Genomic DNA, 14013 nt, shown 5'->3' on the forward strand with positions numbered 1-14013 from the left:
TTCATTCAAATTAATTAATTTAAACAAATAGTACTAAAATAATGTTTATTAAAAATTGTTTTAAAGTAAATAAATACTTAAAACTCTACATTACTTAAACTGTAATGTATCTTACAAAAAAAACCTGAATCAGTCTCACTGACTTCTAATACTCAATTATTTCGAAACATGCATAATTCTAAAACACCATACTTATTAAGTTATTAAAATACCATCTTATGGTTGATTTTCTTTTCCATGTGTGTTCCTACTGATTGGTGTATCTATACCAAAAGGGCTATACAACTTGGTTGGAGTTCGTCCCAGCATCTGCTTTGAAAAAGTATGTGGTGTGGCGCAGTTTGGCGTCATTGGACCTTCTTCCAATATCTGCCTACGTCTTGTGGAAACCCGGAACTTCTAAAATTCAATTATCTTAGAAAATTTATCTTTAATAGACTTCAACTCCTTACTTGTGTGATTGTTCCAATTGTGGTTCGAACTGCATTCAAAGTTTTGGTTAGTCTTTCTGCTCCATTGCGTAGTGCCCTTCGCGTGTTATCATTAAATGATAACACAGATAAAACACTCCTATCTGCGGTTTTCGCTTCCGCTCTGTCGCATTCGTCAAAATTATTTTGCAGACGTCTTCTGCATGTTTGACCACTGGGTTTATTGATGCTGTGCAACTGGTTTGATCTTAACAACTCACTGGGCGGCATATTATTGTAATGTTTGTTGATCAAACAAGTTTGGAATATATTTAAAAAATGCCGTTAGGGTTTGAACACAACGTTAGCATCAAAATTCAAAAGCGGCACTATTGCCAATTACAGTCAACGCCAACTACTCTATTTTTCGAGGGTTGTAAATAGTGTATTATTTATCTAGTGGCGAGGAGAAATAAGTCCGACGATTCTTCTCAGACTAAAAATTTTCTTTTTGAAATGTTCACGGGAATGGGAAATGTGAAATTGTTTAATATTATTTTAAATTTTATTTTTAAAGTAGGGATTTTGTTTTGTAGATAGTCATCATTGGCAACATTGAAGTTACCAAACGTTGGTTGACAGATGTAGGTTATGTTTATAACCAATTTGCTTAAATTTATTTTATTTATGTGATTTTATTATAGTGACTGTTACATTGGTAAATTCTTTAATTTTATTAATGCTGACATTAAGTACCAATGAATTCAAACATTGAGGATTATTTAAAAAATTCGGAAAATAATGTAGATACAACTTCATGTACAAAGTAAGTAATGGAGTAAATATCGTAGTAGATGTATTTGCGTATAAAACCCCTATTCCGTAAATTAAAATATTAGTGTTACAGCGATAAAGGCGAAAAACGCAGTGACTACTTAGCATGGGACGAATATTTTATGGCAGTAACATTTCTGGAGATAAGAAGATCTGAAAACACTGACATCACTGATGCAGCAATTATATTAAATCGTCGTCAAATAATTGTAAGTATGGAGAGTAGTAGTGCATCTAAAGAAGAATCAAATGGCGAGTCTTACAGTAAGTTTTCAATACTTCTTAATTTTAGTCTTATTAAACTAATTTTGTTACAGTTAATCATGCTGAATATAAAGCACTACGTAAAATTCAAGAAGGGACTGTTATGTATTGCACTAGTTTTCCATGTGTAAAGTGTGCCGAGGTTATAGTCAGTTCTGGTATAGAAGAACTAATTTATTATCAGGATAATGTAAACAGTGATGATGCCAGAGAAGTCTTAAAGCAGGGCGGAGTTAGTTACAGGTATAAATTTGTTGTTATGTATATCAAGATGCTATAGATTTTATTTTCAGACAATTTGTTAATAACAGAAAAATTATTGAAATTGACTTCAGTCAATATGATGATGACTGTTCATGACACTTATTTAATTTATTTAGATTATATCAAATGTGACACTAATAATACTTATTTAATTTCTTCTTTGCAAACATTTTGCATGCTCAAGCTTACATGTTTGCTTGTCTTTTTCTTGAGGATAATATTTAATTTTAATTAAAAAGAAACAAAACAATGTTAACAGTTTCCTTCACTATGTACACAGTGCGTCTAGTGCACTTATTGTACATAGACTTATGTTTAAGATAAGCTAATATTAGTACAAAATGTATTTTACCTAAGTAATCAGCTGCTTTATACACTGCCTTTAATTGACGGCTGTGGTATTACACGTCACATTTTATTTTATTTATGTTTAAATAAATATATCTTTATTTGAAACGTGTTTTTATAGGAATTTGGGACAACTGTTGTAACTACTACTGCAATTTTAAATCTTCAGCAGCTTAAAAATGGATATAAGTAAAATATAACTAATTGGCGTTTTTTAAGATGTTGTACCTACTGGCAATGAAGTCGAATCTTGTAACAGAGGGCTGCTTAGGGTATGGCTGACCCTAGTGGCAATTATAACAAACTTCCCGTGTGTCAACCCTAAAATATTTGGTTGAAAAATATTAAAATCGCTTTGTAAATTTTAAATTGGTATATTTTTGTGTTATAAATTAATGTAGGTACCAACATAACATAAACAGAACACAACTAACACATAATATGGCATCTAAGTCTTCAAGGGAAAATCTGGATGTTCATCAAGACTAAAACAAATAGGTAATAAGTAAAATAAAAATTAATTAACAATATACTTACCCTTCAAAAATGCTAAAATCGCGAACTCTAGCTTCCTCTCCAATGTCCAAATTAAGGAGCTCCTTTATGTCACCATCATCTAATGCAAAGTCGAATACTGCAATATTTTCTTTAAGGCGTTTTTCACTTATAGTTTTTGGAATACACGAAATTCCTTGTTGAATAAGAAACCTTAGTACAATTTGTGCAGGAGTTTTCAAATATTTTTTAGAAATTTTAGCTACAACGGGATCTCCTAGAATATCTGGCAATTGTTTCTCACTGTTTATAAAATGTAAATAATTAGGTATTAAAATGACTTAACAAATTTAGGTCTTACTTTCGTCCCATTTGTTTCAGAAATTTGTTGTAGCCAGGTGAACCAAGTGGCGAAAACGCTACCACAGTTATACCATTTTTGTGACAAAAGTCAACCAGCTGCCGCTGCTGCAAATAAACATGAAGTTCGACTTGCAAATTCGCTGGTTTTATCGTTGCATGTTTAAGAACTGTTTCAATTTGAGAAATGTTATAATTTGATAAACCAATTGTCTTAGTTCGGCCAGCTTTTACCTGTTCTTCCATTTTCTAAAAAAATATATTGTCATTGCACACGCCAACCCTCAAGTAGGCAAAGTTACCTTCCAAATACCCTCATGATCTGTTTTACCCTCCGCAATCCAACGGTTTTTTTCATTTAACGCTGGTCGACCTGTACTTTCGTCGTATTTAACTCCAACAGGAAAGTGTACTAAGTACAAATCTACGTAATCGAGCTGCAAATTCTGCAAAGATTTCTTCATAAAAAATTCCACTCTGTCGGGATGCACACCGTACATGGGTAGTTTTGTTGTGATGAACACATCCTCTCGTTTGAGTTTTCCGGAAGCGAACCATTCTTTCAATACATCCCCAATAAATTTTTCATTATTGTAAGCGTAAGCTGTGTCGATGTGGCGATAACCCGCCTCGAGGGCTGCGTTTAATACAGCTTTAGATTCCTTTTCGTCTCCAGACTGAAAAACCGGCGGTATGTTATATGATTCGAAATAATAAAAAAATGGTAGTATTAAAAGTAAAATAGATAAACTGGATTTTATATAAAAATCGTCCACTAGTCCAGTCGTAAATTTTTTAAAGGTTTCTTCATAAAAAATTCCACTCCGTTAGGGTGCGCATTTTGCAAGGGTAAGTTTATTGTCATAAATCGGTGCGTGAAAACTCGAAAACTTTGTAAAGCAATAACGAAAAAATGAGACACTTACAAGTAACTAAAATACAGACGCATTTCACCAACAAAGTTGGTGTCATCTGAAAAATGCAATTTCTTTTTACTTTCGCGGACAATTTTTTAGTGCTAAATATAAAAAAAGCTTGTTTAATTATTATCTATAATTTTCCACTATACAAAAAACTGTAAAAATACACCAAAATATAAGTGGATAATAAATAATAAGCTTATCAAAGAATCTTAAAACAATGCATTGTGATAAAAAATATTACATAACATATACCTATCATATATTCATTTTTTTCTTGTTATAAAGTGGAATTTCTACGGTTTATTTCAAAAAATAAGTACATAGTGTAAGTTATATAGTACCGATACCGATATATGATATTTGACATAAAACTTAGCTTGCAGAAATTAGGAACATTTTTTGTTCGAAATCATAGGTAGATCACATTATATAACAACTAAAAGTCTACTAATGTCTAAAACTTACTTGCCAAGTTCCAAACCCAAGAACAGGCATCTTGACACTTCCAGGCAAATCTAAGAATATTTTAGCCGACATTTTTTTAAAATTACTTAATTGTTATTAAACACTTTTGATAAGAGTGCGATATCGAACAACTCTTTTAAAAGTACACTAACATTTTTTATGTTTTCCCATAGTTTTTATATTATTCTTCACGCAAACTCAGTGAATTTCAAATGTATTGCACAAGTTTCTAAAAATAATAATAATCTTTACATCAATCATTAACTACGTCAAATTCATATTGGTGCAATCTATCTACATGTAGTCAAAATGAGTAGCATAAATTTATCTAAAAATCTACATGTAAGTTTAAATAGGTAGGTACTTATATGATTCATATTAAGCTTTTAAGTATTAGATAATGTATCGATTTCACTATAGTCTGCAACTAATTTTAACTTGTAATAGGTTGAGAGATAAGTTTATTATTAACTTAAATTTTCCAACTTTTCTGGAAGTGGCTTCCCAACGAGTTGGGAACTTTCTTAATTCTTACCTAGAGTTTGGTTTTAGACAATATACAAAGTGATAATCATAAAGAGATCACTGTTGCATTACTTCGTAAAGAAAAAAGAATCAAGCTTTTGAAATTACCTTTTGTATCTGCGTTTGCCTTTTTGTGGTAACAAATTTGATGGTTCTGGTAAAGTCTGCGCCAGATCACTATCAGATATCTTTTGTAAGTTATCTATCATGTTATTAAAATCACGTGGACAAGTGTTGCTCGACTTGATACAAATATAATATCATTTCCACAGAAAACTGCTAAGTATTCGGTGCTTTCTGAGTAAATAGTTTGTTTAAATAATGTTAATTTTGTAAGTTGTACTTTCACTTATTCAAATATTTTCAGACTATAATAAAGACAGATTTCGAAGTTAGCTTATGCCAGTAAAAGGCATATCAGAGATGCCTATAATACCTAATACGTAAATCTTGATAGATAAGATGTCTGTTGCTAACTTTAACTAAGTATAGCAACAATATGAATTTTGCATGGTCATCAAGTGGTTGACTAAAAACATAAAAGAGTAGGTATCATTTTTGTACACTTGTGCAATACTTTTGAAATTCACTGAGTTTGCGCAAATAGTAATATAAAAACTAAGGAAAACATACCTGCATGATAGTGTACTTTTAGTTAGTAGCGTAATCTTATGTTGTACTCTGCTGTCTGAAGTTCTTATCTGAAAACAAATCACTGAGTAATTAAAAAAAATGGCAGCTAATATATTCTTAGATTTACCAGGAGGCCCCAAAATGCCAGCTCTAGGATATGGAACTTGGCAAGTGAGTTTCAGAAATTAGTAGACTTTTAGCTGTTACCTGTTTTGTTATTTATGTATCGTTTTTAATAAAATTTGTAGCTTTTACACAATGCAGTTTCATTTAGTTAATGTTAAATATTTTTTTTTCCATTAGAATATAGGTATTGCCATAAGCCTGTCTGATAAATTCAATCTGTTATAATCCAGAGATACTTTGGAGTGTATTTGTTTATGTTATCTAATAATTTATCGTGATCGTGGGTGATAAGTTTTGTGTATATGGTGGAAGATTATAGATAATATTATTGTTATTGTTGTATGCTATATCATCTGCTATAAAATTTAATTTTTTACAAAAAGTAAGATTGTTCAAAGACAAAAATAAAAACGTTTATTGAGATTGTGTCTTGATTATTCGTTGTAACTTTATCTCTGCATGTTTATATATATGTTTTGTCAATTTAGAGACTAAACTAGAATTGGTGTTTCACTGTTACTTTCATTGATTCTAATTGATATTTTCTTAACAGATTAAAAATGAGCAAGAAATTAAAGCCGCTTTAAATACAGCTCTTGAATCTGGTTATCACCATATAGATACCGCTTATATATACCATAACGAAAAATTTATTGGTGATGTATTAAAAGAGTGGTTTACTTCCGGAAAACTGAAACGGGAAGATGTATTTATTACAACAAAATTACCAATGCAAGGTGTGCATCCGGACAGAGTGGAGTTTTTCATGAAGAAGTCTTTGGAAAATTTACAATTAGATTACGTGGATTTATATTTAATACACTTTCCTATTGGTTTTAAATGTGACGAAAGTACAGGTGGTATGAAACTCGACGATAAACGTCAGATGATCCCAGAACCTAAAACGGACCATTTGGGTATTTGGAAGGTATGTAAATTTTTAAAATGTTTAGTCCACCATGTGCATTATTTTTTCTTGTAGAAAATGGAGGAACAGGTGGATGCCGGCCGCACAAAGACAATAGGTTTATCAAATTACAATATTTCTCAGGTAGAGACTGTCTTGAAAGGTGCCCGAATAAAACCAGCCAATTTGCAAGTGGAGCTTCATCTTCACTTGCAACAGCGTCAGCTTGTTGATTTTTGTCACAAAAACGGTATAACAGTAGTAGCGTATTCACCACTGGCGTCACCTGGTTACAATAAGTTGCTGAAACTAATAGGACGACCGTATGATATTAATTACATAAATATTTACATTCAATGTTTTACTGATTGCTTTAATTTTAATAGGGAGAAACAACTACCAGACATTTTAGGCGATCCAGTTGTTGCTAAAATATCTAAGAAACATTCTAAAACTCCAGCACAAATTGTACTACGATTTCTTATACAACAAGGAATTGCACCCATTCCAAAAAGTGTAACCGAAAAACGCATTAAAGAGAATATTGCAGTATTTGATTTTGCTCTTGACAGTAGCGATATGAAGGAGCTTTCTGCTTTAGACGCCGGTGAAAAAGCTAGAGTTAGCGATTTTAGGATTATGAAAGAGTAATTTTTTTTGTGTATTATTAATCTAACTTTTAATTATTTTGTTTTTAGTATTGAAACCCATCCAGACTTTCCAATGAAGGCATAATACATATTTATGTATGTCCATGTCTTACACCAGTCAACAGAAAATAAAATATATTTGAATACTTTCGACATTTTTTTTCAAATGCTTCCTAAGAGAAACACCCTTTGAAGCGTCGCAAAATTTGGTCAAAAATTGGCATTGCTGATAAGAGCGCACACAGTTTCCTATAAAATTCATAGCAGTTTATCAGTTTGTATAAACGTTTTAAAAACGTACAGTTTAATAACAATGTATAACTTTAACTTGCTTAGCTATCTGTAGTTAAAGATAAAAGCAAATAATCTTTATGCACCTGAGAAAAGCCCTTGAAATAAAACAAAGTAAAGCCTCGGTGGAGTTTTATCTTTAAAATTAAAACGAATTGTACAATATTTTGAATATCCGCTTTTTAATTTGGGTTGATTCAGAAATGTAAGTATAGTCATGTTTCTAACTCCAATAACTAGACCAACCTCGTTCGGCTATATTAAGTGATGCATTTAATTGAAAATCAGAAGACACGAATTGAAGCTTACTTAAAAAAGCTCTATTTGGGGACGTACTAGAAGAACAAATTAACACAAAAAAATCCTACACTAAAAACTTGACAAGAGCAGAAAACGGCAAAAAAATTGCTTTTGGGTGACGTACTTAAAAAAAATAAACTTTGGCGAAAAAAAAAGTACAATTACTTACAAAAAGATGTGGTATTCCAAAAAATAAAGAAAAGCAGCAAGAAATCTGCAAAGACGGTTAAACAAATGGTGGAAAGATTCCTGGAAGACGATAAGCACAGTGCAGGAAAAAACGAATTAATTACTAAAAACAAAATTAAAAAACAAAAGCGCTATTTGTTGAACACTTACTTAGTCAATTTATAGAAAGAATTTTTAAAATCCAGTAATATTAAAATTTGTTATTCGTTGTGTTCTAAGTTGCACTCATTTTGGATTGTTGTGCCAAAAATTACAGACCGTGAAACATGTGGGTGTATTTTTCACTGTAACTCGGTGCTGTTATGTAAGAGAGAAGCCTTAACTGATTTGGACATAAAACAAATGAACGACATACTTTTCTGTGCAAAAACCCGAGTATTAAACAGTTTACTGGAACTTTGGAGGCCCATCAAGTATGGGATAATTTTTTTGTACCGGGAATATTGTTAATGCAGTTATTAAGTTGTTTTTATAAATTGGGCAATATGTGCATTAATTTTAAATTAGGTTGTCTGAAGTACAAAAATTAAGTTGATAATAAATCGTTCTTATTCTGTTAGTTATTGTTACACTACATTACTACATTAATTTATCTACAAAAAAATAACACCACAGTAAACATGACACTGCATGTTTTCTATTAAAATCTCTGTTCCCTGGTGACGCCTTTTCGAAAATTGCTTATAAAATCATAAATATTTGATATTTTGACTGATCCTTTTAGCTTCAGTCTTGATATAATCTCGATCAATTTATAAAGTACTCATCATCTAGAAATATTTAGATCACGGGTATGTCCATATTTACTATAAAATAATTCCTGTTTCGGTAGAATGACTCATCTAGAACCTTGATCTGGGTAGCAGTTAAATCTCGTTCTAATTATTATTATTATTTACTAAACTATATTTCAAATTCATTGTATATTCAGATTATAATGCAATCGGTATATTATTATTATTATCCAAAACTTAAAAGCTTGATGTAATACATTATTTCCAATTATTACAAAGATATTTTAGATAATATTTTTGCTATTCACTTTAACTACATGTACGCTGCAACATGATCGATTTTGCGTAGTCATCATTCTCAATCCTTGAAGATGTAGAAGATTATTATTATTACTTTTGTAAACTTGTGCAATACTTTTTAAGTTTACTGAGTTTGCGCGACCAAAAATAAGTATATAAAAACTAGCGAAAAACATAAATATAATATTAGTATACTTTTATACAAGCGTTGTTTCACATTACGTGTGAAAAAAATTTGTATAAACATAATAGAGTGATTAAAAAAATGGCGGCCAATATATTCTTAGATTTACCCGGAGGTCTTAAGATGCCGGCTCTTGGGTTTGGAACTTGGCAAGTAAGTTTAGCACATTTGTAGCTGTAGTTTTCGTTTGTCATTTAGTTATTGTTTCTAACATAATTTGTAGCTTTTACCCAATTAATTTTCAGTTAATAATGAATGTTTTGCGTAATTTCTGCAAGAAAACTTTTATCTTGAAGATAAAACATGCAATTTTTTCTGCTAGATCGTAGAAATTCTGCGAAAGTAAAAAGCTATTATGTTATGCAATGATAAATTTAATCTGTTATGTTCCACATATATTTTGGGAGTGTTTTATTTATGTTATCTAAAAATATATCGTATTTATCACAATTTTTCCTGTGGTGGAAGATAACTTAAGCATTTCTCTATGATTGCTTATAGTATTATATTATTTTGAAATTGAAATTTAATTTTTTAGGAAAAGTAACATTGCCATAAAATATTTTTTCATAACTTTTATGTTCAAATATTAATATTGGTTTGTTTCTGTTTTGTTTTATTAATTTTTATTTAAAATAAAAACAAATGAAACATCGCAGATGAGAACTTAAGTAATTTAATTAAACGATTTAGTATGTTTCTCTACAAATGAATATTATTACAAGTTATAAAAAATGTCAAAAATATGAGGTAGAAAAAGTTAAAAATATGTTTGAATCAGATCACCTAAAAAATAAAATTTAAGTATTTGACCTACAGAAATTGTTGCTTTTACACAATACAAGCGTCACTCGATTAACATTTTGCCTTGTGTCTGCAAGCAAACTTTTATCTAATATAATATATATTACTTTTTTAATTAAACAGTAGAGATTGCACTTTAACAAGAAAAAAGTTAATATAAATTGTTTGTTACCCAGTATTGTTCATCAAAATGCATTGTCTGCCTTAAATTTGTTTTGATAAATTTATGTTGTTAGTATCCATGAATAATTTTTTATTTATATATGTTACCTGCATAATATACTTATCGTGTTTTTTATCATCCTTGTGAGTGATAGGTTTTCATGGAGGAAAATTATAGATAATTAAAAAAATATTCCACAATTAGTTTGTGCTGTGTCATTTTTTAAGTAAATGTAGAACTAACAAACTAGCTTATAATAGTGCACAAGCTTACATATTTTTTTTAAAGGTAAAAGTATTAATAGTGTCTATTTCTATTTAATCAGTAAATATGTATATGCATACAGGTCACTTATCCTATCCTTTAACAGGCCAAAAACGAGCAAGAAATTAAAGACGCATTAAATACTGCTCTTGAATCTGGTTATCGGCATATAGACACCGCCTTTGTATACGAAAACGAAAAATTCATTGGTGAAGTATTAAATCAGTGGTTTGCTTCCGGAAAACTAAAACGTGAAGATGTATTTATTACAACGAAATTACCAATGCAAGGTGTGCATCCTGACAGAGTGGAGACTTTCATGAAGAAATCTCTCGAAAATTTACAACTGGATTACGTGGATTTATATTTAGTACATTTTCCTGTTGGTTTCAAATGTGACGAAAGTACACTACGTCCGAAACTGGACGATAAAAACCAGATGATTCCTGAATCTAAAACCGACCATTTGGGTATTTGGAAGGTACGCACATTTTTAAAACTGTTACTAAATACACTCTGTGCATGTATTTTTTCTTACAGACAATGGAAGAACAGGTGGATGCTGGCCGCACAAAGACAATAGGTTTATCAAATTACAATATTTCTCAAATAGAAACCGTATTGAAAGGTGCCAGAATAAAACCGGCTAATTTACAAGTGGAGCTTCATGTTTACTTGCAACAGCGCCAGCTTGTTGATTTTTGCCACAAAAACGGTATAACTGTAGTAGCGTATTCACCATTGGCGTCACCTGGTTACAATAAGTTTCTGAAGCAACTAGGACGAGAGTATGATTACTTAAATAATTGAATCAAGTGTTTTACAGACCAGTTTAATTTTTGCAGGGAGAGACAACTACCAGACATTTTAGGCGATGCAGTTGTTGCTAAAATATCTAAGAAACATTCCAAAACTCCAGCACAAATTGTACTACGATTTCTTATTCAACGAGGAATTGCACCCATTCCAAAAAGTGTAACCGAGAAACGTGTTAAGGAGAATATTGCAGTGTTTGATTTTGCTCTTAGCGACAGTGATATTAAGGAGCTTCTTGGTTTAGACGTCGGTGAAAAAGCTAGAGTTTGCAATTTTAAGCTGCTTGAAAGGTAAATAATTATTACTATTGTTTACCTGAATAATAATGATTTTCTTCTGTTTTTAGTCTTGAAACTCATCCAGACTTTCCAATGAAGGGTTAGTGTGCATATTTTATGACAATTGTATTATATTATACAAATCAACAGAAAAAAATATATATACCAGAATGTTGTAAACAAAAAATGTTTTTTTTTTGCTTAGACCGTAAAATTTTCCTCAAAATTTCGTGACCACTATATCATGTTTTGCAGTAGGTTTCACCAGTCATAAGTCTGTCTGGTAAATTCAGTCTGTTATAATCCACACGTATATTCTGGAGTGTATTTGTTTATGTTATCTAATAATTTATCATATTTATTATCATCGTGTATGTTGGAAGATTATAGATAATAATATTATTGTTGTGTCATCTGCTATAAAATTTAATTTTTTACCAAAAGTAAAATTGACAAAATCATTTTTTTCATGACTGATTAATGATAATGATAATAATTTGTTTCTGTTTAATTTATTAAAGGGAGATAGTTTAGTAAGACTGGTAAATTGGTAACAGAAAAAACAAATATAAAACCTTTTGTTGCGACTGTGTCTTAATTGTTCGTTGTAACTTATCTTTGCACATTCGTATAAACGTGTTCTGCAGATATTATTGTGGTAAGTGATAGGAATGAGACTATTAAAATACTGTTTTTTTTTTAAATATACACAAGTTATTGACAGTAGTATAGTGACGAGGTCAAATATATAGAAGCAGATAGAAGTTTCTGGATGCTTCTAATCTTGTTGGTGAAATGTGTGTCTACTTTGTGTCAATCCTGCTTTGTATTGTTGTTTTCATTCATTTAAAAGTTTTCACGAACCGACCTTGTATTTACTGCCAAGCCGTATTATTCTAATTGTTTTCTTTAACATATTAAAAATGAGCAAGGAATCAAAGCATACATAAATTATTGACAGGAGTGTAACGATGAGGTACAGTGATATGCGTTTTTGGATGCTGCCAATCTTATTGGTGAAATGCGTGTGTACTTTGTGTCAAGCCCGGTGTTTCATTGTCGCCTTCATTCATTCTAATTGAACAACTACCAGATATTTTAGGTGATTTAGTTGTTGTTTAGTCTAAGAAACATTCTAAAACTTCAGCACAAGTTGTACTACGATTTCTGATACAACAAGGGATTCTAAAAAGTGTAACCGAAAAATGCATTAAAGAGAATATTGCAGTATTTGATTTTGCTCTTGACAGTAGCGATGTGAAGGAGCTTTCTGCTCTAGAAGCCGGTGAAAAAGCTAGTGTTGGCGATTTTAGGATTATAAAAGAGTAATTCTCATTGTGTATTGTTTATCTAATTTTTAATTACTTTGTTTTTAGTACTGAAACTCATCCAGACTTTCCAATGAATACGTAATACATATCTATTTTTAATGTGGATGACAATGTCTTACACCAGTCAACAGAAAATAAAATATATCTGAATAATATTCACGTTTTTTTTTCAAATGCTTCCTAAGAGAAACACCTTTGAAGCGCGGTAAAATCTCGTCAAAAATAGAAATTGCTGATAAAAGCGCTAACGCTTACTTATAAAGTTCATGGCAATTTCGTTTTTGGTAAAATCATTTAAAAAAATCTTGTTGATTGTACTAATGGTTCTGCTTATGTAATTATATAGCTCTGTTTCTATCAAACAACCTTTAAATATAGGTATCGTTAATCAATAATCACACACTGCTTTATCGGAATGAGTTAGAAGGTCTCAGGACAATGTATGTTGACATTTTTGTACAAAAAAAGGACGAATCAAAGGTTTATAATATATCTAATAATACATTTTTACGAAACAGTGGTTGATTTCACGTCAAAATCATTAGTACTGACAACTGATTAGACAATTTATTTTTTGTATAAACGTTTTAAAAACGTACAGTTTAATAACAATGTAAAACTTTTACTTGGTTAGCTATTTGTAGTTAAAGATAAAAGCAAATAATCTTTATGCACCTGAGAAAAATCCTTGAAATAAAACAAAGTAAAGCTTCGGTATAGTTTTATATTTAAAATTAGAATTAATTGTACAATATTTTGAATAATTATACGCTTATTTATCCGGGTTGATTCAGAAATCCAACTTCAGTTGGACCAACCTCGTTTGCCTAGTTTAATTAAAATATATTAAATAAAACTCATTTGATAAATCTTTTTCTTTAATATGTAGAACTTCGATTTAGTTAAAAGTCAAATCTCGTTCTAATTATCTCCTTAACGATATTTACAATTAATTGTATATTGCGATTATAATGAAATCGGTATATTATTATCAAATACTTCAAAAGCTTGATATAATACATTATTTACACTTACAAACATATCTTTAGATAATATTTCTGTCTGCTTTTCACTTAACTACATGTACACTGCACCAAATCGATTTTGCGTAGTCATCATTTGAGTCCTTGGCTACAAATGTAGAAAATTATTCCT

At 30.5% G+C, this 14013-nt stretch overlaps 4 protein-coding genes and 1 long non-coding RNA gene across 8 annotated transcripts; 3 read left to right on the forward strand and 2 right to left on the reverse strand.

Moving 5' to 3' along the window:
• Nucleotides 1-31: 31 nt before the first annotated feature.
• On the reverse strand, nucleotides 32-891 carry LOC135129381 (uncharacterized). Its single transcript, XR_010280568.1, has 2 exons — nucleotides 453-891; nucleotides 32-399 (listed from the first exon to the last, which is right to left on the reverse strand). It is a non-coding gene; the product is annotated as an uncharacterized LOC135129381 (long non-coding RNA).
• Nucleotides 892-1024: 133 nt separating this feature from the next.
• Nucleotides 1025-2178, forward strand: LOC135129349 (deoxycytidylate deaminase-like). Of its 3 annotated transcripts, XM_064056506.1 has the most exons (5): nucleotides 1025-1054; nucleotides 1115-1236; nucleotides 1318-1508; nucleotides 1562-1751; nucleotides 1802-2178. In XM_064056506.1, exons 2-5 carry the CDS (start codon nucleotides 1169-1171, stop codon nucleotides 1866-1868), a joined length of 516 nt encoding a protein of 171 aa, XP_063912576.1. In that variant the 5' UTR covers nucleotides 1025-1054; nucleotides 1115-1168; the 3' UTR covers nucleotides 1869-2178. The 3 variants fall into 3 exon arrangements, with proteins under 3 accessions (XP_063912576.1, XP_063912571.1, XP_063912583.1); XM_064056501.1 differs by lacking the exon at nucleotides 1025-1054 and having other exon boundaries at nucleotides 1061-1236; XM_064056513.1 differs by lacking the exon at nucleotides 1025-1054 and having other exon boundaries at nucleotides 1158-1236; nucleotides 1310-1508.
• Nucleotides 2179-2510: 332 nt separating this feature from the next.
• LOC135129302 (aldo-keto reductase family 1 member C4-like) lies at nucleotides 2511-13979 on the reverse strand. 2 transcript variants are annotated; one of them, XM_064056482.1, is made up of 5 exons: nucleotides 13894-13979; nucleotides 3278-3652; nucleotides 2977-3224; nucleotides 2658-2918; nucleotides 2511-2605 (listed from the first exon to the last, which is right to left on the reverse strand). In XM_064056482.1, the coding sequence occupies exons 1-5, from the start codon at nucleotides 13897-13899 to the stop codon at nucleotides 2569-2571; spliced, it is 927 nt and encodes a 308-aa protein (XP_063912552.1). In that variant the 5' UTR covers nucleotides 13900-13979; the 3' UTR covers nucleotides 2511-2568. The 2 variants fall into 2 exon arrangements, with proteins under 2 accessions (XP_063912552.1, XP_063912548.1); XM_064056478.1 differs by lacking the exon at nucleotides 13894-13979 and adding an exon at nucleotides 4364-4985.
• LOC135129294 (1,5-anhydro-D-fructose reductase-like) lies at nucleotides 5272-7350 on the forward strand. Its single transcript, XM_064056466.1, has 5 exons — nucleotides 5272-5692; nucleotides 6201-6575; nucleotides 6630-6877; nucleotides 6941-7201; nucleotides 7253-7350. The coding sequence occupies exons 1-5, from the start codon at nucleotides 5621-5623 to the stop codon at nucleotides 7287-7289; spliced, it is 993 nt and encodes a 330-aa protein (XP_063912536.1). The 5' UTR covers nucleotides 5272-5620; the 3' UTR covers nucleotides 7290-7350.
• On the forward strand, nucleotides 9168-11730 carry LOC135129324 (1,5-anhydro-D-fructose reductase-like). Its single transcript, XM_064056483.1, has 5 exons — nucleotides 9168-9355; nucleotides 10540-10914; nucleotides 10974-11221; nucleotides 11279-11539; nucleotides 11596-11730. The coding sequence occupies exons 1-5, from the start codon at nucleotides 9284-9286 to the stop codon at nucleotides 11630-11632; spliced, it is 993 nt and encodes a 330-aa protein (XP_063912553.1). The 5' UTR covers nucleotides 9168-9283; the 3' UTR covers nucleotides 11633-11730.
• Nucleotides 13980-14013: the final 34 nt, after the last annotated feature.

The sequence above is a fragment of the Zophobas morio genome, unplaced genomic scaffold, assembly GCF_036711695.1.
Source record: "Zophobas morio isolate AGI-343-1 ecotype UQ-CSIRO unplaced genomic scaffold, CSIRO_AGI_Zmor_V1 ptg000002l, whole genome shotgun sequence".
Taxonomy (NCBI): Eukaryota; Metazoa; Arthropoda; class Insecta; order Coleoptera; family Tenebrionidae; genus Zophobas; species Zophobas morio.

Excerpts from the sequence above, each read along its gene's own strand:
- LOC135129324 (XM_064056483.1), top strand. The coding sequence starts at position 9,284 with ATGGCGGCCAATATATTCTTAGATTTACCCGGAGGTCTTAAGATGCCG. Across the intron at positions 9,356-10,539 it reads TTGGGTTTGGAACTTGGCAA|GCCAAAAACGAGCAAGAAAT; the intron begins GTAAGTTTAGCA and ends ATCCTTTAACAG. Across the intron at positions 11,222-11,278 it reads CTGAAGCAACTAGGACGAGA|GGAGAGACAACTACCAGACA; the intron begins GTATGATTACTT and ends TAATTTTTGCAG.
- LOC135129349 (XM_064056506.1), top strand. The coding sequence starts at position 1,169 with ATGAATTCAAACATTGAGGATTATTTAAAAAATTCGGAAAATAATGTA. Across the intron at positions 1,237-1,317 it reads GATACAACTTCATGTACAAA|CGATAAAGGCGAAAAACGCA; the intron begins GTAAGTAATGGA and ends TTAGTGTTACAG. Across the intron at positions 1,752-1,801 it reads CAGGGCGGAGTTAGTTACAG|ACAATTTGTTAATAACAGAA; the intron begins GTATAAATTTGT and ends TTTTATTTTCAG.
- LOC135129294 (XM_064056466.1), top strand. The coding sequence starts at position 5,621 with ATGGCAGCTAATATATTCTTAGATTTACCAGGAGGCCCCAAAATGCCA. Across the intron at positions 5,693-6,200 it reads TAGGATATGGAACTTGGCAA|ATTAAAAATGAGCAAGAAAT; the intron begins GTGAGTTTCAGA and ends TTTTCTTAACAG. Across the intron at positions 7,202-7,252 it reads GATTTTAGGATTATGAAAGA|TATTGAAACCCATCCAGACT; the intron begins GTAATTTTTTTT and ends TTTTGTTTTTAG.
- LOC135129302 (XM_064056478.1), bottom strand. The coding sequence starts at position 4,435 with ATGTCGGCTAAAATATTCTTAGATTTGCCTGGAAGTGTCAAGATGCCT. Across the intron at positions 3,653-4,363 it reads TTGGGTTTGGAACTTGGCAA|TCTGGAGACGAAAAGGAATC; the intron begins GTAAGTTTTAGA and ends CCGGTTTTTCAG. Across the intron at positions 2,919-2,976 it reads CTGAAACAAATGGGACGAAA|TGAGAAACAATTGCCAGATA; the intron begins GTAAGACCTAAA and ends TTTTATAAACAG.